A 27,892-nucleotide genomic window follows, 5' to 3' on the forward strand; every position below is an offset into this window, starting at 1 on the left:
CGGCTCCGAAATCGACTGGAAAGATTGTGTAATTTTCTACGTCGTACGAAATAATAAAGCAAAACTTTTCGACCAATGGTAAACACCGTGTTGTACATTATACTTGAGATTTATGCAAAGTTATTCCGCGCAGCGTGTTCAATCAACGAATCGTATTTCACCGAGCTGACGGTAGCACGACCATTTAGTTCCGCATGGAGCAGCGATTCCAAAAGTTGCTTCATTGCCGCAGAATCTCCAAGTTTCTGTCTACCGTATTACTCGTTTGGCTTCGATAGCCACCGTTGATTCGTAACAGCGTCGCTGACTCACGAAGAGACACGCGATTTTAACGAATCCGCGACACGTAGTAAATCCAGTCTTCCAGTAACTTTTTACGTTTGCGTGCACCAAGATGCGCGAGGAGTCGAAACACGGAAACAACTGGACGTGTTTCGCGTCTCGGTTCTTAAAATATTGAACGGATCACCGAACGATAAATTCGCGCGGTTAAGCCGTCCTTTGATTACTTCGAGCGACGTATTACCTAATTTGTAGCGTGCGCGATAGAACGTATCTACGTATCGCTGCGCATGCGCGCGTCGCTATCGTCCGCGTTAAACATGGCGACCGTGGCAAGGCTGTCACGTCGAGTGTCTTCGTTCTCCCGGCATTTTCGTGGTGTTACTCGTTCTTACAGCTCGTGGCTCGGTGGCAGTGATGTGAAAAAATGGAGGATCAGTGTCGAACTGTTCGCCGCGGCTTCGATCGCGCTTCTCGTTGGATACAAGTACTCGAAACCCAACGTGGTGCACGCCTTGAGGTCTCGAAAGGTTTGTAAATACAGATTCGCGTTACTCTATCGCGCTATATCGCTCGGTGCAATTAATACACGTCCGCGCGTCCATTGAAGACAGATTGTCAGCTGTCAATTTAACCAGCAACACCGATGTCGTTTGAAATAAATGATACGTTTAATGGATACGAACGATCGTGTACGTTCGTCGGCGTATCGTTTCTGTAGATTCCTTCGACGATGACCGTTTTCTAATTGCCTTTAAACGATCCGAATTCATCTTGATTAGGTTACATCGCGTTGCAAGTGTGTACCCTTTCTGCGTGGAAACGTTATACAACGCGACGTTCGCGTTACACGGTTACGGGTTATAGGTTAGGATTTTAGTACGCTAGGATATTCAAAACGTGCTCGTACGACGCATCGTTTCGAACGGTACGTGGATCGCTTAAATGCACGTTGTTCTCTCTAGAATCGGTAGTAACGTAAGAGCAAACGTTGCAATAAGAATCTAAAGAATTTATTCGTAAAGTATACGTTTCTTTAAATAATAACTAATCTAAATTACAACTAGAATCGATCCTATTATTATTCGCTTCCCGAATCAATTGTACGAGTCGTTTCGCTCTTAAATAAACTACTTTAAATTCTAACTTTTCCTCGGAATTTCAAATCGTCCAACAAACCGACCTACGTAACAGTTATGTATTTGTACAAATGCATACGTTTATATTTTGCCCAAAACTTACTTCACGAAACTGGACTGAAAACAATACCTATAATTCAGGTTCAAACGGATTAACGTCCTCAAAAATTGGAGCAACACTCGCAAAATAAACAACATTCGAACTCGACTTTTGCAAATTCTCCTACTAATTCAACCACTTCCAAATAAACTTCACGGTGACAAGAATCCTATCTTACCGCTCCGTTGCTCAAGCTTAACCGATCGACCACTGGACCCTAGTTAACTCGATCCCGATGGTTACCCGGATAGTTAAGAGCAGTCCCAAGTTTACCAAACGATTGATTTAGCGTAAACTTCTCGTCGAGTAATTCCCGTCCGGTTCGGTGTTGCGACGCCGCGATATTAATTACACGAGCAAAAGTGTAAAAACTAAGCTACGATGGAAATGATAATTCGCTGTAACGTAGCACGGCCCTAAATCGTCCGAAAGGCGTTACACTCCCGAATACGAAATCACGATTCGAGCAACACCGAGTGGTTCACGGCCCAAGGGAATCGCACGCCGTTAACGCGAACGTTTAACACGTCCCGTGACGTGTTCTCGCGTGGATACGGGTCGTCCGCGTCTCTAGCACAAGTGCAGATCCTCCCGATCCTCTCTCGGACGACCACAAATCACACGGAGCCAGCATCTGCGGCCACGCCACGGACTGGCAGCCGTTATCGCGTTCGAGATTCGACCGCATCGTTTATCCTCAATCCTCGTCGCGACCGTTTCACCATCACGATACAACGATCGAAGGATACGCTATCGGAAGATAACGTCGAACATGGCTCCAGGGATACGGAAAAACGACGCGCGAACCGTATCATCGGACCGAACGATGATAGTAGGTAGGTAGGTAGGTACCACCACGGCTCATCGCGGAACCGTTAGCGACATATCTACACTAGACCTATTTACATATCGCCTGTTACCCGAGTCCGACGTGGACTGGCCGAGTTATTGAAACACGATCAATATTTGCTCTCCGGTGGAAACTGGCCCGTAATGCTACACTGCGAGATTGTTACTTTGGCTCCGAGTTTATCGAGACTTTCCCAACTTATCGAAAGTAAGGCGTTACGTCGAACTTTCTTCGGGTTTCCATTATAATTCTACGAGTATTTGTCCTAGCCCTGTAACGTAACGAACGGTTAATTTTTCTTTCCTCTTGGGATCCTTGCTATCGGCTCGTAATGACTAACGATCGAAACGATCGAGTCGAGCGAAGGTTTACGAGGTTGCCCGCAATGAAGCGATTTCCAACACGGCGATGTCTTTCTGGTCTTCGCGCGCTTAATTTAGACCGTTACGTACACTACGAAACCATTGACAAGTTGCAATTTAAGTATCGAGCACTTGGTTGCGTTCAACGCGATCTGAATTGTTGCGAATTGACGTAATTCTTCGTTGTGGTAGATCGTTGAGAAACATTTCTTGAAAATCGATCTACGAAAGGAGGATTTCAAGGTACCAGGTTAAATGCAGTGTTCGAGTCGAATGTTTTACTTCTGTGAAACGAAGCATGGATTTTCTTACCAGAAACGTTTCTTGCGTGCTCAGCGACGAATTAAGTAACAGACTGACACGTTTCGAGTGTACGAACAATTCGAAGAGACGGTTTGGACTCGTAACGCGAAGAAAGCTTTATGTACGAGGAATCGGGTTTGTTTGAACTTTGGTCGACCGAGCCCAAACCTGAAATTAGACGTCAAAGTAACGTAAATTGAAATTTTCGAACGATAACACTTTTCAACTTATCGAACGTCCCGTGAAACCCTTCGGCGTGATTCGCGATCTTGGTAGAGCGGTAGCTCCCTCGGTTCTAGTTATCTCGATGCGGTTAGGTTTCTTGCTGCTGGCAGAAAATTGATTATTAAAAGATACCGTGAAAGATGGTAGAGAAGATAGACCTGGTAAGATGCGATATAATTTATTAAGAGAGCAATTACGAAGTCAAACCCAATTACTGTGTTTTTGAGATGCGAGAAGGGATATTTCGAAGCGCCTTGCTGTTTCTTGCGACGTAAATGTAATAGCACGCGAAATTTGTTTAAAAAAAAAAAAAAAAAACGGAAAAAGAAAGAAAATTTTCCCCCGAGAGTGCACCGTGTCTCGATTTCGCATAATCGCTTCGAATTTAAACACAAATTGTCGATCGCGAGGATCACCTCTGCGTTTATCCGTGACTCTTGACTGACGCGCAAGACGTCCGTTATTAACAAAAAAAAGAAGAATCCACAAAGAGGAGATAACGTTCGCCTCGGCAAAGAAATTCGCCCGCACCGATAATTAACAATACACGTGGATGAAATGCGGATTTACCTATATGAGAAAAGATAATAAGGTTTCAACGATACAACTCCACGGACTTCTCATCACGGACGTCACGCACATACAACCTTTACCGACCACTCCCCCTGTTGCACAGCCAACGTCCGACTTTGTTTTGCAATGACGATCATCTTTCGTTGAAAACGCAATTTCTGCAACCCACTGTATGAAATACGAACACGGTCGTACATCACTGTCACGTCGAATTTTGTTCCAAGTATCTACTTACTAGATCGCATCAATACCCGAAGGTACATCCATTACTCGAATTCCGAACCGAAACTCCAAAGAGATCACCATGGCTCGTCGCAACATTTATTTTCATCGCTTATACGTATCACATTTCTCCGACGGTGCTGATCTAATCTCTAAATACAACCGTGACATCCTGGCCAAAGAAGAAAAAATATCCCGCGTAACCAACCTTCGATATTTAACGATAAACATTGCAATCGTTCGCTGTTGCGTTCCCTCGCACCCTACTGCGTTTCTCGGATCTTTCTCGCGGATCGTAACGGATCGTTTTTCTACAATTAATGCCGATAATGTAATATTACGGTTGCAAATTCGAAACAACCATCCCATTGTTTTTCTCCACAATACTCGAACCATTCTACAAAGAATGAACAACAATAGAATGAAAAATGTTTGCACTTTTATCAACTAGAAAGTGCATCGCAATAGCATAACGCATTCTTCGTTTTATTTATCGTGTATTCGCTTAAAATACACAGCATAATATTTTCGCGACCCACTATAATTAGACAGAGGATTATAACCTTTATTGTTAAATACCTCGTAAACCACCGAGTGTTGACGCAAGCGACCGAACATGGGTCAACTATTTTTGGTTTCTCTGGCCATCTACGAAGGTTCATTAACACGTTAACTGCCGCAATGTTTTCGACGAAATGATTCCCGACGCGTCTCTTCGCGCAATCACCAACCATGAAATAACTTATCTTCTTATTTTCTTTTTTTTTTCCAAATAAGTATCCAGTTGTTCAACGTAGACCGATTTCTATTCCTCTTTCCGTGAACCATTATTTATCCATAGATAGCGTCACGCGCAGATTGTCAGTTATCAGTTTAACTCACAGAGCGCCGGTCAACGTGTTAAAATCACGGCGTGATACTTTACAATGCCAAATTATATCTTCATTCGTTCCGACAATAGCCAAGTCTCGAGCATTCATTGTAATCTTATTGGCAACCGAGTACCAAAAATCTAGAATTCGTAAACCTTTGCCAGATGTATCCGACATATTAACGTACTCAAATACGTATAATTTTATTTACCGTTTGCTAATTAACAAAACGTACCATTTCTACATTTTTAATATACAGTATTTTACAACGTACAGTATCGTGGAATATCTCGACTCGTATCGTCACGTTGAACCGTATTTCATCCACGTATTTCGTAATAAAGATATTATTATTACCATTATTATTATTGTTATTATTATTAATATTATTATTATCTGCTTCTAGTAGAACTGGAATCCCCTTGAAGAACTCGGTAAAAGAAAATAAACCGTCGACTTATCTCCTGGCATCTTGAAAAATCGTTTCGTTGCTGAAATAGTAAAGTACAGTCGAAGCAGAACTGGTCCTTATCGTCACGCATCTCAATACCTCTGAATAAATATTATTGTGAAAATACTGACGTACGATTATGGTAAGACTGGTATTATCTAAACGATTTGGTAACTTCATCTAAAGTGTTGCTCTACAAAGTAATGACGTAAACTTCTGTAGAAATAGACCAGGTGTTCAAAGTAGAAGCTGTGCCAGATCGAATCGAACGAATAAGTGCTATAGACAAGCTATCTTCCCGTACTTCGCTGAACAAGTGAAACATCCGATACCGGAGAACAGTCATAAATAGAGCCGCGAACCCTTTAAAGTGAAATTCCCCTGGAAATACGGACGAGAATGTAGATCTGTAGACACAGTCGTGTAATTGGAGCCGTTTATCGGATAAACAATTACAATCTAACGCAATGGATAATTCTAGCGCTCGCTCGACGCAGGCAAACCCGACTTTCTCGTAAGTTCGCGTCACGCAATCTCTTAATTAATCGCGATATTTTACGAGCAATTATCCCGGATCGACTGAAATTCAAACGTCGGAGCATTCGCAGAGAGTCTTTCTAAATCGCCAACTAACAAAATCCTCGATATGCTATTTCCTGTTTCCGTACACGCAAATTACGCATTTGCCTTTGTTCGTTAAACGTTGTGCCGGAAATGGAAGGATTGTTAAGCTCTGTTGTTATCTTTCGTGTTTGACTTCTCTCAACGTAACTTTTTCTGTAATTCGTATTCAATCACTGCGATAAACCAAGATAGTTGCGTGGCCATAGTTTGAAATCATAACGATTATCTAATTATCGAAAAATCGTATTAACTTGATTGGTTCACTATCCACGAAATCAACCAGCCGCCCAAGGTCACTGTAAAATCTGTTCCCATCGGACTTGTTTGGCGAGATTCAAAGTTGGAGAAGCGTCTTTGAGTGCTCGATTGATTTTGACTTGGCTGTATGACAGCGAATCGTAAACTGGTTGAACAGGATCGATACGCGAGATAACGTTAACTGAATGTATCTTGTTTAGATTTGTACGTCTTGGAATTTGTTCACCCTTTCCGTTTCGAAATCGCTCCGTAGAAACGAGTACTCTGTAAATTTTTGAAAAAAACATACGCAATAGTAACTTGCGAAATATTCACGAAAGTTTGCACGTAAGATTCCGTTGGAAAGTTTTCTTTGATAAAAAGTGAATAAAAATGAAAAATTTACCTCGCAGAAATATCAATACCGTAACGTACGATGTAACGATATTACGCCCAATGAGTACAAAAGCAATTAATTAAATATAAATGGAAATAAATAACTGTAAAGTTCACTTTGGTGAACTCGGGAAGAATTTCACTTCCTGTACAATCGTTAAAACTCGAAACCAATGTTGGAGCATTAATTAAAAAGCTTCGTAAAACCTTGCTCGGACCACTACTTTTTATTACGCTCTTAGGGTTTTGTAACGATGAGTTTACCTTAATATTGGTATTGACGTTTCGGCGTAAATTGAAAATTATAACCGTAAAGATACAAACGCATTCTTTCCTCCTGGTTCAACTATAACGAAACGTATTTCATCATCGATCGTTTAACGATTCTAGGATATTCACGTTCCCTTCGCCATTACCCGCGGCTGAAACGTTTCCTTAACGAACGAATAGGCGACGAAAGGATTTCAGATCAATAAGAATAATTGTTATTAGCGACCAGTAAATTAATGTTAAGCCTGTAGACACCCTTAAATAAATCATCGCGATCGATCGAGCGGTTTCAAATCTTTCTGAAAGTAAGTCTTAAAGGCCACTAGTCCGAGTTTATGCATCTATAAATTTAACTTTATTAGTTCACTATCCACGAACTGTGAGTACAAGCTACCGATATACCGATCGAAGATTTCTTTCTCTCGATCAAATTATACCATTGGTATTTATCATTGGTATTTACTGTGCTGTGATAAATTAATACGGGTTAATTTTAACAAAATTACTAACGAATAACGCATCGATTTGTAACTTCGCTAGTTTGTTGTCGCAGACGAACATAAAACAACGGATGTTTGATAACATTTTTATTACACAAAGTTATAACAAATCGACAAGTTTTGAATCTACGAAACGAGAACTTTCGTTGCACATTCTTGAAATTAATTCGATCAATTTTCAATACCTTTGCATCGATTCGTCCCACGAGTCGACGTTCCATTAAAAAAAGAAAAAAAGTTTCCTCTATCGCACAATCGTGGTACAGAATAGTTCAATGAATTGGATAATCGTTATTGCAATGAAATACCGTCCTAGTGGAAGAAAAAGTAAACATCCTCCCAAGGCTGAACGCGTAGAATTTGGCAATGAAATTTTCGTATCCAAATATCCATATGCAAATATTCCACCACGAGAAAGGTACTGTTTTGATGCAAGGCTGTTATCTGATTTCAATTTCCTGCCGCAATCTCGGCGCCACCGTGCTCCGCCGTAAGTACGGCTATCCGTAATGACTAGCGATGGGATCAAGCATATCGCAAGCAGTGTCGAAAGACGATCTCGAAGAATCGAAAATATCCCTCGATGAAAACAAATTTACGTATCGTCTACCAGAATCGAGGAATGTTCCTAAACGACCTGTTCAAAATAATCCACCGGTCGAAAAATAATATTTCATTTGCAACCTATACGTTTCCTTGCGCTACGAGTTCAACGTTTTCCAAGGATACAGGTGTCGCATAATTCCAGCTAGAGTACGGTATCGTTTCAAACACGTGGATCGTTGAATCGAAAACAAGATTAAGGAAAACGAAACGTGAAATTTGGAAACATCGTGCAATTTTATACTAGCTAACCCTCGAACGTTTAACCGTTAGACCCACGATCGCTGTAGACTTCGATGGTAGATTTCAAGCGAGAATTTGACCAAGAATAAACGTAAGGCGAATTTTTAATCAATTGTAACTAATTTTCATCGCGAAACCGATCGATGCGCGTTGTACTTGGTTCCATCGCTAGTGATCGTTACATCTGCATCGTGCACCGATACGAACCGCGTTGGGGTATCGATAGTAGACAGGTGTTTTAGGGTGGTTTTCACGTGGTCTGGCATCAGTCGTGCACCTTTCATTTTCAGGAACCCGGGCAAACATTTGACCGTGTTCCGGCCGTATAGATAATTATTACTCGGTTGCGGAGGACTGCAGAAAAGGAAGGAGCGAACGTTACGCATAACCGGTATCGAACGTTTTCCGAAAATTAACGTGCCACGGCAGAGGCTGTGATTTCGTTGCATAAACGGGGGGACGAGAGTGACCGTAAAAATTGCAACGGAACGACGGAATCGCCGTTACTTTACTTTTTACTTGGACGTGGATCGTGAAATAAAAGGCTCCGCGAGTCCGTACGGTGTTCTCGGCCGTGTAGCATCGCCCATCCCGAAATTGAGAAACCCCCGTAGATCGATATCCCCGTGGACGTGCCGCACGGATCGATTCACATTTTACGCGGGAAACCGTGTAATTGCACTTCAACACTCGAGGCAACACCCGGCTGTGTTCGAAACCTTCGACAAACCAGTTACACTTTTACCCTTCAAATAAACCAGTTACGTATTTGCGCTTCGAGTCGATCTTAGTTACGCTTCGACGCGAAGCATTCGTATAAACAGAAGCAACATCGTAATTGTGCTACGTTCGTGGGATACAGTCGCGCAACATTAACTCGGGCTGACGGAAGGAAACAAGAACCACTGTCCGATGTGGTGATCGCGCAACATATTTATAGAGCTCGTTCGCGACCAGAAAAGAAATAAAACGATTGGAAAAAAGGAGAATCGAAAAATCGTACACGCACCTAGGAGGCTCGTTGAGGCATCGCCCGCGGGAACGAGGCCGGCGTAAAACTTCCATCGATTCGTTTCAGATACGATCGTCTCTCGCGGCTGTCGATTTAAGGGGCTATCGCGCTACGTAATTTCGAAAAGAGAAATTTTCCTTTTTTTTTTCTTTTTTCGAATCGTGAAAATCAATGGAGCGTCGTTTTCAGAAGAGTCATCGTACAGGAAACTGTAACTCGGATAATTTTTAATATCTCCGAGCGAAGAAACACGAATAAATACGTGTGTGAAAAATCTCGCTACGAAACAGTCTATCTACCTACCTACCATCCGAGAAGTGAAATGATAAAATTGGAAAAAATGCGAGTCTGGACAGCAATAGCCCCTTAACCGGAACCGATACGAAAGAGCCCGTAGAAAATGGTTTCGCTAGAGGAGGAGGGCGTCGCGTGCTTCTTTATTGAAAACTATAACAACCGTTTCGGTAGGGTGCGCGGTGAGTTCAACGAGGGGGTGAGAAGGGGCTGGGTCCGGGCGTTCACGGGTGCGGATGAAACGGGCCTTAATCGCCACGGTGGCGCGCTGAGATATCGGGTAGAAAGAGAAAAAAGAAAAGAAAAAAGGAGAGGAACCGATGGAAGAAAAAGAACCGGGATGCCTCCGCACTTAGCATAATGTTCACCGCGCCTGTCATTACCCTGGACCGCTAACATGCCAACCTAACACCGCACACATACACACCCCCTAGCCCTACCCCTCTGGGGTTCCGACGGACACGCGAGGACGTGCCAACAGACGTTAGTTAACTCGACATCACGCAGCTACGAAGGTAAGAACGAACTTGACCGGAATATTGATCGAGCAAACGTGATCCTGGTTAAATTAACACCGCCTTATCCTGCCAGGAGCGTCGGCGTAATCACTGTCCCGACTCGGATGCGCTCGAGGAAAACGCATTATCCGGGAAAGTGCAACGAGCGAGTCCACGGGGATGAAAAATTGTAGTAATGACAGTGATAGTAGCGATTTACGCGCACGATGATTCGGTGTCGTAGCGAGCAGATTTCGCTGAACGGAAGAGGATGTTTTTCTGTCTCGTAGGACGACTATGTTGGAGAAATGTCTACAAATGATAGCACACTTTGATTACGTGTTTGCTTTTAATAAGTCGACGAGATCGGATCGGTGCGCGTTAAGGGTGAAGCGTACCAGCCGGTTGCAAGCTTTATTATCGGTTGTTGGCTTTATGCACGTCGAGTATCTCCATTTTCGAGACAGGCACGGGATGGATAAGTTGAACGTTCGGGGTGAACACCGAAGGCGATCCACGATTTACGAACCGTGAGTCATAATTAGGCAAGCCACGCAGCGAGACGCCTCTTGCGTGTACGAATCCTTTCTCGAAGTATTTTCGTATCTCGCGTAACATTTCGCATCGAGCGGAAATTTCTCTTCCATTGTCGTGCAATTTGTAACGTTCGATTACGAATCTATCGCTTACTCGTTTACTTTCATTTTATCCGATTTTCAATTACGATCGTACGGGTATCCATTCCCGCGGAGGAGCAGAGATTGTTATACAATGTCACGAACAAATATTGACCGTGGATTTTTGACAATCGTTTCGACATCGAAACGATCAAACGAATTCGAATGTATCGAATTCTTCTTCGAGCGAAAAGATATTTTACAATACTGGGACAACGAGCGAAGATTAACGATTCGTTAAACGAGAAAAACAACAAACGGAACGTCCCTCCCAAGTGTACACTCGGCAGTTAGTTGATTCGTGATTCGTGAAATAATTATCGTGGGTAAATCAGCGTCAGTTAAAATGCTAAACTGAACTTTCACGGAACCCTGAACCGTGAACCGTTCGATCTGAACGATGCTACCAGGAGTTGTAGATAAGCGAACAACGGGACAGATATTTCGTTAGGGACGTTTGTAACTTTCGAACGAAGAGGACAGAGCAAAACGGACGAAGAATTTCGTTTATCTTGCTGCGTTACACGAGGCCCAATTTCCAAGGGGACCACGGTGGTCCCCGGGCTCGAGTTCAACCGGTAGCAATTTGTACAAAGGCACCGGCACCTTCGGTGCTCTTTCGACTCTCTAACGAGAAGATTAGACCTAACGGCGTTTGGTATCCCATAAATCGCTGGGCGCCGCGCATTAACCACGGGAAAGAAACGAAGCGATTTATGGGCGTGCTGTAGCGTAAATTCGTTCTCGCGGAAATATCTTTCCCCCACGAGACGCTCGGCACCGTCGCTCGATGTATTTCTGAATGAGGAATCGTGAGATCGTGTCCCTGGATACGGAGGAGCGAAGCTGATTTCGTAAGAGTCTTCGGTTCTGCCGACTAAGTCCCATGGTTGACCTTGACCAGTGTTCAACGTTAACTTTACGGACGTTTCTCGTATTGTGTTACTTCTACGGAAGGAAACCTCACCTATTTTCTTACTTCTACGGAAGGAAACCTCATCTATTTTGTTACTTCTACGGAAGCAAACCTCACCTATTTTGTTACCTCTACGAAAGAAAACCGCGTACTTTCTTTAAAGAGAAAAGTGGTCGATTGAATTTAAAATCAGTTATTCGATACAAGTATTATCGTACACTGCTAACGCCGATGGTAGAAGATTCCTTGTGTTCGTCGAGTCCTTCTTCTCAGATTGTAACACGAATTTAAACTTGGCAAAAATTACATCTCGCGTAGAGTCCATCCGAGACCAAGCATCCACGTTCTCCGATTCTCAACCACCGAGTGGTCCGTGCGTCCTGATCGCGCTACGAGATCGTTGAAATCTTCGCAAAGTACGATTATTAATTTGAAACGGTCGCGAGAAAACGGCATTTCTAACGGGCACACCTAGCCCGAAGTGAACCGCGTGAGTGGCAGTTGAATCGAGCTAAGCGATTTTATTTCTATAATTTCACGCGTAATGGGGGTTGCTTTTAGCAAAACGGAGCCTTCCTGTTTGCCTATCTGCATGATACTACGAGTTACTTGGGAGCTAATCTTGATCGGTAACAGGAAGCAGCTGTTACAAGTGCAAACCACTGTAAAAACGATTTATCGCGAAAAAAGATGTTGATTTACGGTCAGACGGAGATTCGCGAAAGAGGCCGTATCCGATTACGGTGGCGCTTATGGAAATACGTCGAACAATAAGACCACCGTAGATCCTTAAGGTGATTTTGCACGCCTATACGTTCTCGTGCGTGCGACTCGAGCCAAGGAGAATGGCTTTCGTGCCTGGATTGATACGGATAATGATGATTGTACGATGTAATAACATTGTTGATACAAACGATAATTCCGTACTCTTGCTCCCGTTCCAATTGGCTACCTCAACGACGTGCCACGAACAAAAAAAATCGAATCCCTGCTTCCGCTAAACCTGATCGATCTGTATATTCACTTTTAACTTGTACAGTTAATTCGATGGAATTTTTCTACCATTCGACAATGATGGAATACAATTTCAATTGGACGCTTTAAACGATCGTATTCTACTCGAATGATACACCGGCGTGCAGAGCTGGGCTAAATTATCATCTGGACACAAATTTCAAATAACACGTACGAGATACGTAAATTTTCATACGTTATTCGTTCGGGGAAAAATCATAATCCGAAATACACGATCGAATCGTATTTCGCGTCGAACGAATCGAATATTCCAGTAACTGTCGATCGAACAAAAGTTGACAACGAATAGTTACAGAGTCATTTGCAACTATCGCTCCGATAAAATTCAATCTATTTCTGACCGAGTATTGTGCAGCGTTTCTCGATTATTCGGACTAGAAGGGATGAAAATATTTTCACAATCAACTTGGAAATTCTAGAAACGTTTCGTTTCCTCGTTACACAAGGATTAAACCGGTTCCTTATTGGTAGATCCTACACTTCTAAAAATAAGTATCTTTTCATCGTATTTGTTGCATTTGACGCCAGTGAATTTACATTCGACACCATGATGGAATACAATTTCAATTGGACGCTTTAAACGATCGTATTCTACTCGAATGATACACCAGCGTGCAGAGCTGGGCTAAATTATCATCTAGACACAAATTTCAAATAACCTGTACAAGATACGTAAATTTTCATACGTTATTCGTTCGGGGAAAAATCATAATCCGAAATACACGATTGAATCGTATTTCGCGTCGAACGAATCGAATATTCCACTAACAGTCGATCGAACAAAAGTTGACAACGAACAGTTACAGAGTCATCGCACACTTTTACTTAACTTAATGGCATTCTAAGTTGCACTTTAAGTCCAATTGCGACCTATAGAGATATAGGAGCATAGAAGTACAAAATAGTTATAAATCGAGACGATTTGAGACACGAGAAACGATACGCGTAAGTCGAAATTGAACGATTAGGTGCTTCGAACACTTTCACTGTTACGCATCTTTTGATACTAGCAACCGCATAATTGGACAACAAACGCGACAATTTTGTGCTGGGAATGAAACATTGTATCGAACAAATGATTATATCGAAGAAAATATTAGATTCCGTTTGAAACAAACATACGAGACTGCGCTTCTTGGCTGCATGCATGCACGCAACCTGAATGCATAACGCTGCAGTAGGAATTTAAAGCACTTGGAACCGTTGAATTTTTCCATGTACTTTTCTTTTCCATATCAAAACGTTTCGACGATACAGTCCGTCCGGTAAATTCCGTAGAACACCCTGTATCGGCATTGCTAACCGGCCGGTTTTCGCTCGGACAGGTCGGTTTTTCTCTTAACATACCCAGTTACTAGTCGAACCTCGCAAAAGTCCGGTTTTCGTTTGAAAAATGTCGTTTGGAAATGAGAAAAATGGTTTAAAACATTATTAGACTGCAAAGAGCAAATAAATTATGTTACGATATTTAATCGTGAATTTAAATTTCAAATATCGCTTGGTCGAAAGCTCCGATTTCCATATCGCCATTTTTAACGGTAGACAATAAATTACAAATAATTAACATTAGTTAATAACTATAAATTAAATCTCTTATAACGCGTATGACTTTGGATTATACGACAGAGGTAAGACCAAAGGAGGAATGAAATGCAAAAGAAATTGCAAGTCGAACGATAACGAATATTTCTTATTAAGAACGCAGGATTGGATCGAAGACGTGTAAATTTTAGATCACTCCTGTCTTCGAAAATACATATTTTTACCTTCCAACTTATAGGAAGGCTGGAGAGAAAGTTGATAAAAGTTGAAAAAATTCTATTTGAATACACGCGTATGTCCATTAACACGATTGTTATCAGCGCGGTAAATTTTATATTTTCGTCTGAAAATGTAATATGAAAGAAATATAAAATAATATATATGATATTTTATATCGTATATCAAATATAATAAATCATATATAATATAATATGAAGAAGTTTCAACCGAATCTTTAAGGACGTGAAATTCTGCGCAAAAAAAAGTCTAAACGTTAAACAAAATCTTATTCATTGCGTATTTAAACGACCCTCGTTTTCGTCGAAAAGTACAGCGACGTGTTTCGCTAAAAATTTCAAGAGAATTATGAACGATACCGAGCTCGTAGCGGGTAACAAAATGCAAATAAATTATCCAATTTCGTAGCCGTTTAATTAAACGTTCGAACATACCGCGCGACAATAGGCTGCAAGTAAATTACAAATAACGTTGGAATCTCTCCCCCGGCTCATCAACCGTTCACCGTGTCGCATTATTTCAGTATTCAAGCGCCATTCCCCGAGCGAAACGAAAAGAAAAAGATCGCGGAATTGTGTGGCCGCCACTATGACAATAACTCATAATCAATTCTTCTGAAACGCGGCTCTCGGCGCGGGAGTCGCGCGTTCCAGCAATTTCGCGTCCCCAGAATGAACGATTCAATCTGCACCGGTGAGATCGCAAATTCATGTCGTTACATGACTCTTGTGTGCATATCTTTAAGGGCTTAACTGCGGCTTACGTCGCGAAATACGCGCGACGCGTACCGCCTTGGTGTATGTGAGCAGCAGCCAAGTAAGTGGGAGGAGAGTAATCGAGCACAAAGTGGGCGTACAGGCTCCCACGAGGGAAGCCAACAAAAGGGCCTCGCCCTTCGAGAAATTCGACAATCTTTCATAGTTGCGTACGTGATGTGTATCGGTACTTTCTTCGACTTTCCTCTTGCTGGCTAATCGAGAAAAATTCCACGCAAATTAACCGAAATTCTGCGCGTGGCTCCGACAATCGAATATTTTTAAGCAACGATCGCGTTCTACGGAGAAAGTTTCTGTTCGTATTGGTTGTATTCGAAATAAAATTATTACACATTTTTCTTCATTGGTATCCAAAACTAATAGAAAAGATTCAAAGACGATACCGACTTCGTGATTCCCGCAAGCCTGTTTTCGACAGGGGTCTGCGAATAAAAGAGGTTTCTCGAGTTTGTGCACTTTTCTCCTTGTTTCTTCTTTGTCCTTTCTTTTCTCGTGTATCCGACGCAACAGGCGTTGAAAGTGTTAGCTGTCACCTATCCACGTTCAAAGGATCAACCGAAGTAGTGACCACGGGATCAAAGATTGCAATCTACGAAGGAAGTTTCTTTTTTCTTTTGTTTCGTTCAGCAACTCGAAGAAACACTTCGTCGTTGAACACTGTTTGGGTGGAAACGTTAAACGATCGTTCGATTGGCCCAAATTGGTTCAATTATTTCGAATAATTTGACGTTTCGTTTAAACGAACCGATGTTGTATGTCACTTTTAAATTCCATTTTCCAGCGCGAAGACGAGACACTAAGGGCGGTGAAACTGACAATGAGAGAAAAAAGATTTATAAAATTTGCATCGGTGGAATACGATGGGCAACTCTACATGACGCCCCAGGACTTCCTCGACAGTGTTGTTGAACCTGAACCCAGACGTGAGTATTAAATAAATTTGTACGGACAGCAATAGCACTGTCAGCTTACGATAATAACTCGCTTTGTCTTTGACAACGAATGCCCTCGTAATTTGTGGGAGCGCATAAGTAAATATTAACGAGATGCATTACTGCGCAACATGGGAAAGCTAAATCATACGAATGGATCTGCATTTAAAAAAGGAAAAGAAAAAATGAGTAAAAGAGAATTCTTATTATCGTCGTCGCTGCTAAATTTCGTTTCCCAACGCTTTGTTCGCTCTTGAACGATGATAATTCGAAACTAGAAATATTCGATCGGTGATCTATTTCCGGTACATTAACTGTATCGTGCGTGTCTTTCCGCGTGTACGAGAAAAATTCTAAATAAGCCGCTTCGTAGAAGTTTCCCTCGGTCGTTTGATGCGCATAGTTCGCCCCGTAAACTGGCAATGACGATCCACTGAAATTAGAGTTCCTTGATCGACTCCGGCGTGTAAATAACATAAACAAATACACTTGGGTGATATTTTAGCGAGGCTGAAGAGACGCGTGTTAACTGACAAGGAGCTGGAAGTGATGAGAAATAGCATCCCCTCGCTGCGTCAAGGAAGTCCACATATGTTCAGAAACCTTCGGGACAAAGGTGAGCACTCGAGAAATATCTTACGAAGTGTCTTTCGACTTTCAAACATCTGAAAGAAATCCCAACGACGCACGGTATATACAAAACCGTGCGTCTTTTCAACTTCGAACTCGAAACTGTTTTAAAAATATGAAAATTTCTTCGCGCGCGTTACGTACCGTCCGGTAAACTTGAAAGGGAAGTAATTTCTGACGCAACATTTATCGGCGCTTACCGAAACTACTCCGCTAATGGAAAAAGGTAATCAAACGCGGTAATTAATTATTGAATAAATTTTAATTACAGTCGAATAAATTGAAATTGCATTTCCGCGAAGACTTTCCTTTCAATATTATATAATATTTCTTTAATAGTTTTCAACGCGATTTTCAATATTATTTCGTTCTACACGAGCGTTATAATCGTTCGACGAAACATGTAAATTATATCGTCTTTTGTATTGAATTTACAAGCGATCACTTCCTCGAACCAGTTACATTGCTACGAAATAATTATCGCTCGGTAGAATGTACATTGAGTTCAAACGCTATTTTCATTTACTTATACATCATCGTACGGAGGATTTTGAAAATTGACGTTCGCTACGGGTCTTTTCTGAAACGCATCGATTCCAAAATTCTTAAAATTCCGAAGAAAATGACAAGGATAAAATTAGAATTCTTCCTTTTCTACGAATCTGTTACACGTTCTACGTACGAAATGATATTACGAACCAGGACATTGGAAAGTGGCAACTTTACGAGATATTTCACGTATCGTAAACTCAACTGTTCCCACAGTTGTAACGGATCGCTCTGCGCACATTTCGCTCTTTTTGTATAACACTGGCTCCTAAACGTCAAAGCTTTCATTGATCAAGCTTAATTGACGTACCAAATTCAGATCTTTACAACCGTTCCTCGGTGATACGTAATGGAATGAGTACCAAGTACAGAATCTGTTACGTTAACTAAATTTAACATTTGACATTTAATAGATACTATTTCGACCTCTTGGTCCCAGCGATGGTATTATTATTACCTACCGCGCATTGAAATCACCGGCGCGACATCCGTGTTCGTGTTACAATTTTATTGCACGAAGACTGTCCGTAGCATTGATTCGAACTTTTCGTCATGCATACAATACAAGGTTTATTCCCCTATAAACGTCAAAGTTTCAGGTTTACCGAGTGAAAAATTAGCAAAGATGGGACCTCTCGCGAACGTTTCGAAATTGACTATCGTAGCCGAGGCAACAGTGTTAAAGGATTAATGCACGAAAATAGAAACTCGGTCGTTTAACGGTTAAATTTCAAACTCGGCGTAGTAAGTAAACTATCCGCGATGGTTACTGAATATTTCGTGCAATAAAATAACTTTCCGCGATAAAATATAAAATAGCTTGTAGTACATTTCTAACATTTTTGTATACTTTTACGCGCGAAACGACGAAACGAATCGACTTTTTCATCGTTGCGTTAAAAGCAATTGCATAATACCGTTGAAGCAAAAATTTCATTCGTATTTATCGTGACAACGTTAACCTTTACCGAGTCTCGTTCTTTTGTTTAAAACGTTCTCCTTGCGATCGAACCGAGCGACAGTGAAAAGATTACGTCGAGAAATGTTCGTTGTACAATTTTCAGTAACCTCGAAACCCCTGCGAAAAAAGAACCAACCCTTTTCGAACAGTCGACATTTTATCTATTCGGTTAATTTATTCACCTACGGTGTTCCATCTCCCGATGCATCATTTACGTCCAACCGTCGATGAAAATGTTCGATGAAAAGTTAATTGCGTTGGTTTGCATTTAATCGCTCGAATTAGCATGCAATTACCGGCACAAAGTGAGACGCGTCTAGAAATAAATAAATAAATAAATACACCGTACAATACGACGATAGGCGAGTCCGACCGTTGGTCACGTTTCTTGTTGCAAAATTTCCAACCGATCTCGGATTTTACGAGACTGCCACAGAGACGCAATGGGGATCAACGGTGAAGCAATTAATCCCGCCACCCCTGCGATGATCAAAATAACAGGACCGCGTCGTTAACCAGTCCCAAGAGTCGGGGTCCTTGTCGGGGGGGCCCTCTTCCTGGCTTTTTGCGCGTTCACAGCACGTTTGTCGCGCTAATGGAAATGCAAATAATCGCGCGCGAAGCCGGGTTTCACGCTTCCCTCTAATAAACGAGCACCACCGTCGCTCACGGTATATCCCACTTTCTCTTTTTCTTCCGTAACGCGTCCCTCCCGTGTGCACGTGAGCCCGCGAACCAGAGAATTTCACGGTCGAATATACGAGCCCGACTTGATCCACTCCGCTTTCAGGGCATTCGTTACGATTATGGGACGTCTGTATAAAGCGCCCGAAGCAACCTACGAAACAACCGTCTCGTTACCAATATCGATCCCTCTGCTATACGAAACCTATCCGGCCCCGTAACTAGATGGAATACTTCCTTATTGCACGCACGTGCAACGACCATTGCACCGTAACGGAGCGAGTCGTGAAATTTTACGGACGAAATTTCCCGCGAAAATCGTCCACCTACGATACCCCTTTCCGTTCGAATTCCCGTATACATCGTATATCAGGGTACCGAGTCGTATAAGTTCTTATACGACTATTTATGCGCAAAATTTTCTCCTACGGTTCGCGCAGACGGTGAGAAACCTCTCGTCGAAAATGTCGCGTCTTCTTCAACGGGGCGGTGAGTTTTTGCGAATAAAGTTTCGCGAAATACATTAATCGCGCGCTATTCTAACTCCGAGGAAGATCCCCGTAAGTGTTACGCGGTCGAGCGACACGAATAAAGTCACTTTACGACCATTCGGCTTTCAATCTCCGGTGCGTCGTACAGCGTACCGAACCGCGAGTCGTATAAATTTTTACGTCAAATTTTACGCGCGAAATATTCTCCCGTAATTTACACCGATGGTAAGAAACATCTCGAGGATGCGCAGGGGGGTGAATTTTTGCGAGTTAAGTTTCGCGAAAACATTAGTCGCGCGCAATTTTGGCTTCGAAGTCCCATATGGGTGTTGTACGGTAGAGCGACACGAATAAACTCATTTTACGACCATTTCGCTTTCAATTTCGTATACGTCCACTAGCGTACCGATACAAGTCGTATAAGTTTTTACATCTAACTTTACGCGCGAAATATTCTCCTATAATTTACATACGGTGTAAGAAACTTCTCGGAGGTATTTTATAGAATAGAGCAGTGATGTTAAACACGCTGGCCCTTGGATGCAGGCCTAAAGGCTGAAAGTTGATTTTGTCGAGAGAATTTTTAACGATAAACCACCGTTCTGAGAAGCACGCTTTACACGACCAATAATTATTATTTGAATTTGAAAATCGATTCGAGGGATTTAAATGAACGCTTCCAAAAGACACTTCAACGATGCTGCACGTTAGAGTGAATCGGGAAGTTTTATGAATGAAATTTTTAACGATAAACCACCGTTCTGAGAAGCAAGCTTTACACGACCAATAATTATTATTTGAATTTGAAAATCGATTCGAGGGATTTAAAGGAACGCTTCCAAAAGACCCTTCAACGATGCTGCACGTTACAGAGTGAATCTGGCAGTTTTATGAATGAAATTTGGCACGATTATTGTCTGCCTACGGTTTAGCATTCAAGAGACTCCTCAAACGTGTACAGCGTAGCGGAATGAGTCATGAGATTTTGTGAATGACATTTGGCACGAATATTGTCCACCTACGGCTTAGCCTTCAATAGGATTCTCACACATTGTACAGTGTAGTGAAATGAGTCATGGAATTTTATGAATGAAATTTCATGTAAAAAGCACCCACCTACGGTTTAGCTGTTACGAAACTTTTCGAATGTATTATACAACGGGGCAGAATGAGACGCGAAATATTACGAATGTAATTTTATTCAAACATTGCCCACCTATGGCATTTAACTTCGAAAAAGTTTACAAATACGTATTGTTCCGTATTTTTCACAAACGTCGCTAACCAAGCATCGCGTTAACTCGTACACTGCATCGTGTTAAATACTTTTCGTGTATCGTTTATTTTTTATTTCCAACGTTTATGACCAAAGTCGGATCCTCGATTGGCGTTATTCGGTTGTGCGACAAAATAATTTATTTACGATAAATTTCGAATTACTTCTTCTCAATTTTATCGCGAACATTCTACATACATACGGATATGTGTACGTTTTTAAAAAAGAAGATACCTATGTATAACCAAATTCTTTCAACGTTCGTAATCGGTTCTCCGATTTGACATTTTTCCAAATTACCTACGAAAACCTTCCTATCCCGTGCATAGTTCACGGAAAGTGAAAGAAAAAAAGAAAAAGAAGAAAAAAATATTCCAAAGCATAACTGTCAGCCAACGAGACCAGCGTCTCGAATATTTCTGATGTTCGCCGACCTTGCGCGCCGTATAACTTCATCCAAGGGGGTTTAAATCCGAAATGACCGGCTCGACGAGAGAAATGCATCGTCAACGTAGGAGCTTTCACGCCGTTATTTCCTACCAGAGCGGTCGCTTTCTTCGTTTTTCCGCTTCGTAAACTTTCTTCCCGCCCGATCCCGTGAAAGCGTTTTATAGAGTGCTTATAGCGCAATAAAATTGATTTTATGTCGGCCACAAAGCCGAAGCACGCGGAAGGGTGTGTACCGTGGATGAAAATTTAGGTAACGCGACGATCCCTCACCGGTCGCCTTTAAGACTCTGAGTTATTGGACGTTACTTCGGCCACGTGAAAAGGGATGCCCGACAGAAATGCCTAGGACGCTATGAGGCGTAGCTAATATCGCGTAAGTAAATACGTGGCTACTTTCTAGGCGTCCTGGGTTGTAACTTTACGGTTAGATACGATTTAACGCGATCATCGGGGAAATTAGTACGGAACTTTGTTGCCACGTCGTCGTAAAGAAAAACCGTGGAACCTCCTTTAAAACCCGCGCATCGTTTTCTTACAAATGGATTCCCTCGAATAAACATCGATTCTTCGATCCCCGGTTTCAATCGGAGCTGATAATACTACGCCGTAGTGGAATTTATTCGTTGAAACGAAAATTCTTGAAATCGAGGCTCGCGAGACGAAACGTCCTGGTTGCGATCATCTTCGAAAAGATTGAAAATTCGTTGTTCCTTCAACGCTGCTCCGTTTCACTTGATATTGGCAATTACCAATTCTAGGCAAGAATACGTGAAAACGTGTTTAGTGTGTTTTGTTGGGACTGTAATTATTCGTTAGGATTGTTATCGCGGTAATAATAACTTCTTTATTATTTTTGTTTTTAGGAATTATTTCCTATACGGAGTATTTGTTTCTCTTGTCCATTCTAATCAGTAAGTACTTTCACAATTTTCAACAAACCGAAAACGTGTACACATCTGCACGAAGATGTCGATCATCGATCCGGAGCGAGATTCAAAGTGACGAGGAATTTGATTTCAGAACCAAAGACAGGTTTCCAAATTGCGTTTAACATGTTCGACGTAGACGGGAACGAGCGCGTGGACAAAACTGAATTTCTTGTGGTAAGGAAAGTTCTTCTTTTACGCTATTGCATGTACCATGAACTATCAAATATTGCATGCTAGGAAAAGTACGATATCGATATCAAAAGTACAAATTATATATAATCGTGCCAGAAGCAAAATTACACTGTACTTTTATTTGACCAAAAAGGACCTACGGCGTCGATTATAAAATTTATTCCGAGCATGCTTCTTAAGTAATTTGATTTATTATTTTGTTATGCCGACTGCAATTACATCGTGCGTATAGAATATAGAGCGGCTTTTAATATACCAATTTATGTCAGATGCATCATCAATACATAACCCCTTCAAGTTTTATAGTGGCATAATTTCATACTCTCCAATGAAGATGATACCAAGCTTTCGAGCAATTATATAGAGTAGAACGTAAGTCATGGTACAAGTAACACGACGAAACAAAACGTGCAAAAATAAATTGCTTTGTTCTCGGTAAAGTAGAAGCAAATTCAAATCTTTGTCCAATTTACCGTAATTGGTCATTTCTGCTTGCAATGATCGTGAATGAAATAGTTGTAAATATTAGAAGAAAATTTTATAGTTTGCTCGTTAAAGAACCGAATAAATTACAACGTTAGTATCGTATGACCTACAATTATATTAATAGCGAATAACATTATTAATAAATAATCCGACCGAACGACGCACCGGTGCCTTTTCGGCGTTTAAGAACCAATGTCGAGTCTCAGAATTGTTTAACTCTGACCATTGTTAACCTTACATTTCTAGAAAATGAACGATCAATAGTTTCAAATCGGCACAATCTAATCATTGATCGTTATTAGAACGTTGAATCAAAATTCCGTAAAAAAAACAAAAAATTAATAATCACGGGAGTGAAATTTAATTACGTAATAGTTTTTCAACATAAACGTACATTGAACAAACAAAAATCTCCGAACCGGTTCTTTTTTTTTTTCATTTTAAACGTCGAGACTCGACTATCTCTTCCTTTGTGTGAAATTTTCGAATCGAAGTATCGAAACGATATAAAACCACCAAGCGTTAACGTTTGTATCGATAATATGACCATTGTGTAACAACACACGGCAAATTGGAAGAAAGTGAGATTTATCGGTAATCTTTCAGCAGGAATACCGATTCAAGGAAGAGAAGAAATCGTGTGACGCGAAACGGGAAGAAGGTCGTTCGACGTAACACAGTAGAATTTTCCAATTTGCACGGATACGTTTGTAATTTTCACAGATTCGAGAACTGCTCAGCGGCAACCTGAAGAAGCGGCGTATCGACGATGAAACGAAACGTCTAGTGAGTTTTAGTTTATTCGTCAAAAACGTGGATCGAGTACGCGCGTAGCCTCGATTATTGTCGCGGGATTCATACTATTCGCTTGCAGTCGCAATCAGCCCATTGGCGGCTGTGCCTTTGACTACTAACGAACTTGCTCGATGGTGAATCAATTTACACTTTCCACGACGTCTAACATTTTCTTCTAAATAATCCGTACTCGGAGATTAACGTCTCCCCTTTCAGAATTTAATACCAAGCGTTTCAAAGCAATACTAATGTTTCCAAGTAATTAAACGTACTGTCGGATAACCGTAGAGAAGCTTGTGTAATTTTTCGTTACCGTTTAATCACTCGCATCGATATCAATTTCTTTTTCTTCTTTCCTTTCTTTTTTTCTTTTCAATTTGTACACTTCGTCTCGACAGAAATTTATCTCCTTTTTCGTTTCTCTCGTTTTTCGTATTTAGCTCGTATCGGATGCTTAAACTTATTTCTCTTTCGTTTTAACTGTGCCGTTTATTTGTACTGTCATTCGCACTTTTGCTTTATCCTTTCAAGTTTCATAGAAGCTTAAGTTTGTGTGTTACGCAGATTTTACATAGTTTACTTCTTTGTACAAGGATCATTGATATTTTATGTTATTTATTTTTACGTATTAGTTGAATACCATTATCGAGCCGAACCAAATTAAGAAACCGAAACTTCGTAGCAAGAAACTGGGAAATAATACAACAGAGATTGTTTCTAATTCTTACGTAAGTTTTCCATGCGCAAAGACGCACGACCAGTGTTTTTTTTTTTTTCTTTTTTTCGATTTTGTTTTTGTATTTTACCGAGTGGATTTCACTTTTTATATTAACTTTGAGTTACGATTTTCGTTACCGCAACTTGTTGTTCTTCGTAACCATTTGAAAGTATGATATATAATTATCCGTACGTATAAATAATTGCACCTATAGCGCAATGTTAAGAACGAATCGTAGAAATTTCTGGGGAATCGTTAGAAATCGAGTTTTTCTTTAAATATAATATATAATATATAATTATCCGTACGTATAAATAATTGCACCTATAGAGCAATGTTAAGAACGAATCGTAGAAATTTCTGGAGTATCGTTGGAAATTGAGTTTTTCTTTAAACTTGTACATTGTGATATATGTTTCTCATCGTGTAATTGAAAATCGTAACAATTGAAACCGCAGATCGGATAAAAGATATTTGTACGAATTTATCGTTTACGATATATGTAAAATAACGCACATATCGGTTAAATATTCGGTACCGGTAAAAATACAAAATAATGTAGAAATTAATGTCATACCATTCTTAAGAAAATGTCAATATTGCAACGCCAGCATTGGGTAAGTAAACATTGAATTTCACACCACTAGAATAACAAAAATTACTAAAATGTGCAATACTATTAACAGAATTGTGCGAGTTATCGGCACGTGAAATTGTAACACTGCATACAGTTACGATCGTGTGTAAATTCTAATAAAGTATAATTACAAATGATACAGGCGCCTTCATATTAATAACCGCTATGCTAACTCTCTTGCCATTTATTTCAGACACATTAGCACTGGATGCTGAAATCATTGCTGCCATTTTGTCCTCTCTATTATGCAAATCCACCTGTATGTTTTTTTTGTATGAAGGATTTACTCCTGATCGAAAAACCAAAAGTTTTAACAACTTGTTCAATCTCGATTCGTGCAGATGGAGAAAGTCTTCAGTCACGCTTGGAGAGGTCGTCATGGTACCGAAACCAAAGAAAATTTGGAGCTTTTAACCGAAAGACAAACAACTCCGGAAGAAATTCAAGTTCAATATATCGACGACGATCAGGTGAATTTTAAGATAATTGGGTGCAATACAATCGAAACTGATATTATTAGAATCCCAGATTCGAGTATCGTGCTTACAGGCCCGATTGGTCGATTATAATAAATTAAAAATTATTCTTCGCAGGGTTTGCAACGTCGTCACGCCGTCGATACAACTTTAATGGTACACTTCTTCGGAAAGGATGGTACGCACGATCTGAAGTACGAAGATTTCAAACGTTTCATGATGAACTTGCAACAAGAAGTTCTAGAACTCGAATTTCACGAGTTCAGCAAAGGACGTAACACAATTACGGAATTAGATTTTGCCAAGATACTATTACGATACACCTATCTCGATACCGACGAGTAAGCTTTCTTTCTCCTATTGTAACATTTATACCATAATGCATTACTTACTCGTAGTAACGCAACCAGAAAAAAGATATCTATCCCCTTGGCCCCGTAAAAGAATTAGAAACAAAAAATTGTGAAAGAAACTTTACGAACATGAATTTAAAAAGTCTTTCTCTTCAAAGTAAACAAAATTATACACTCCTTCTCTTATTTGTTGAGAAAAAGATCATTTCTGGTTGCGTTACTGATCAGTTGGAATATGTTTGTTCAATTGTCTTCACTATTCGCTAATGTATTCGACATTTGAAATCTTTTAAATTAAAAGTTCTAAAGTATTGTACACTGTACTCGTTAGATCGATAGAATTAGAGAATTCTATTTCTTGGCAATTCTGGAAAATCGATTAAATATAGAAAATGAAAGAATATACTGTGTATACATATACTATGTATATTCTCTAGTAATACGTGTATTAACATTGACTCGTATTACTACGCAGGGTGTTTCCAAAGTTTTTGGTCAAACTTTACCATCGTGTTGTACCGAAAAATCGTGTCATAGTGAAAAATTTCTTCATATTTTTAATGACAAATAAGATAACGAGTTACGAATAAGATAATTCCTACTGTAGTCCCTAGATTGACGGATTCTCTGTCTATAGGTACGATAAATATTTAGACAGAATACTGCAGAACTCAGAACTTCAGATCGGCATTACGTTTGAGGAATTCCGTCGTTTCTATCAATTCTTAAATAATATCGACGACTTCTCGATAGCTATGCGAATGTATACCCTAGCAGACCACCCAATATCCAAAGGTTTGACGAATTGTTCATTGCCAAAATAATCTATACGGTTAAAAGAGACGAATATAAGATACGAATGATGAATTTTTCTTTTTTTTTTTTTTTTGTTTTAGACGAGTTTCAACGAGCTGTAAAAATTTGTACAGGAAGCGTACTCTCGGATCATATTATTGACACAGTCTTTGCATTGTTTGACGAAGACGGTGATGGCCAGTTATCTTACAAGGAGTTCATCGCAATAATGAAAGATCGTCTTCACAGAGGATTCAAGGTACTTTCGAGAAAAGAACAGTCGCCTCACGAACGATACAGATACCCCTGGTAGACTGCAACTAGTGCAGAACTAGGTACTTGAGCGCACAGATAGTCATCGTTACTCGGCAAACTTAATTATAGAAAGGGGCATAAGTCTTATCTACGTAAAAATTAAAATTTTAATTACAGGATGGAATTTCATATTTCATATGGAACGAATTAAAATTTGCCTCAATAACAGTTTTTATTCCCCGATTGTTGTTCAAATAAAATTTGCACATTTCCGTTTAATTACCTGCCGTTTAAATACTCCAAAGTTTACGCTTTTGTAAAAGCGCACGTTTAAAAATGCAAAATAACGAAAACGTGGTTGCACCGTGGTCAATGAAACGAAAAGAGATATTGCATTTCGAACTATGTCCATTGAACTGTGTATAGATAAATTAGAATAATAATTTATAAATTCTTTCAAAGATAAGAGACACAACCGTTTCGCAGAGACAGAGTATTTACAAGACAAGATTGACTATTTATTGCTATAAAAAGTTTAGCACCTTTCTAGGGGTACAAGTGGATCCATGGTTGCGGACCAAAACAGTAACGTGTTAATTATCACTTTGATGCCATAAAACACAATGACCATCTGTTGCTTTAAGAGCCATTTGTAACTATTAGTGGTAATCTCTAATTAATGCAATTGAATGTTTTCTATATATACATTTTACAGTCGCAACAACGACGCGAGGGCTGGCAAGCGTTTACTTACTGCGTGAAGCAAGAGATGAAGTCTCGCTAATTAACAGCAAACGAGCGAGAGCTTAAGAGCAAACGCGGACACAACGCATTGGAGAACATAAAGTGCCATTGGGACACTGGTCCTGTTTCAAATCCTAGTCTCGTTACATTAATTTTATTCGAATAAAAACAGTTACCCTCCTATACCTCGATTTAACGTTCGATCGTTTTATTGCACTTTTCTATGTACACGTGTATTATGCTTAATATTTATGTAAATCCTAACGAACTAGTCTCGATAACCAGATACTAACATCGATGC

The 27,892-nt window shown here is 40.4% G+C and overlaps 1 protein-coding gene across 4 annotated transcripts; it reads left to right on the forward strand.

Annotated features, from left to right (window-relative positions):
- Window positions 1-216: 216 nt before the first annotated feature.
- LOC143155044 (calcium uptake protein 3, mitochondrial-like) lies at window positions 217-27,774 on the forward strand. Of its 4 annotated transcripts, none has more exons than XM_076327274.1 (12): window positions 217-812; window positions 16,020-16,161; window positions 16,676-16,786; window positions 22,075-22,122; window positions 22,232-22,314; window positions 23,542-23,604; window positions 24,246-24,341; window positions 25,310-25,438; window positions 25,562-25,785; window positions 26,435-26,592; window positions 26,694-26,851; window positions 27,563-27,774. In XM_076327274.1, exons 1-12 carry the CDS (start codon window positions 573-575, stop codon window positions 27,629-27,631), a joined length of 1,521 nt encoding a protein of 506 aa, XP_076183389.1. In that variant the 5' UTR covers window positions 217-572; the 3' UTR covers window positions 27,632-27,774. The 4 variants fall into 4 exon arrangements, with proteins under 4 accessions (XP_076183389.1, XP_076183390.1, XP_076183391.1 ...); XM_076327278.1 differs by lacking the exon at window positions 217-812 and adding an exon at window positions 5,394-5,521; XM_076327275.1 differs by lacking the exon at window positions 24,246-24,341 and having other exon boundaries at window positions 220-812.
- The last annotated feature ends 118 nt before the right edge of the window (window positions 27,775-27,892 follow it).

Source organism: Ptiloglossa arizonensis, chromosome 2 (assembly GCF_051014685.1).
Source record: "Ptiloglossa arizonensis isolate GNS036 chromosome 2, iyPtiAriz1_principal, whole genome shotgun sequence".
Taxonomy (NCBI): Eukaryota; Metazoa; Arthropoda; class Insecta; order Hymenoptera; family Colletidae; genus Ptiloglossa; species Ptiloglossa arizonensis.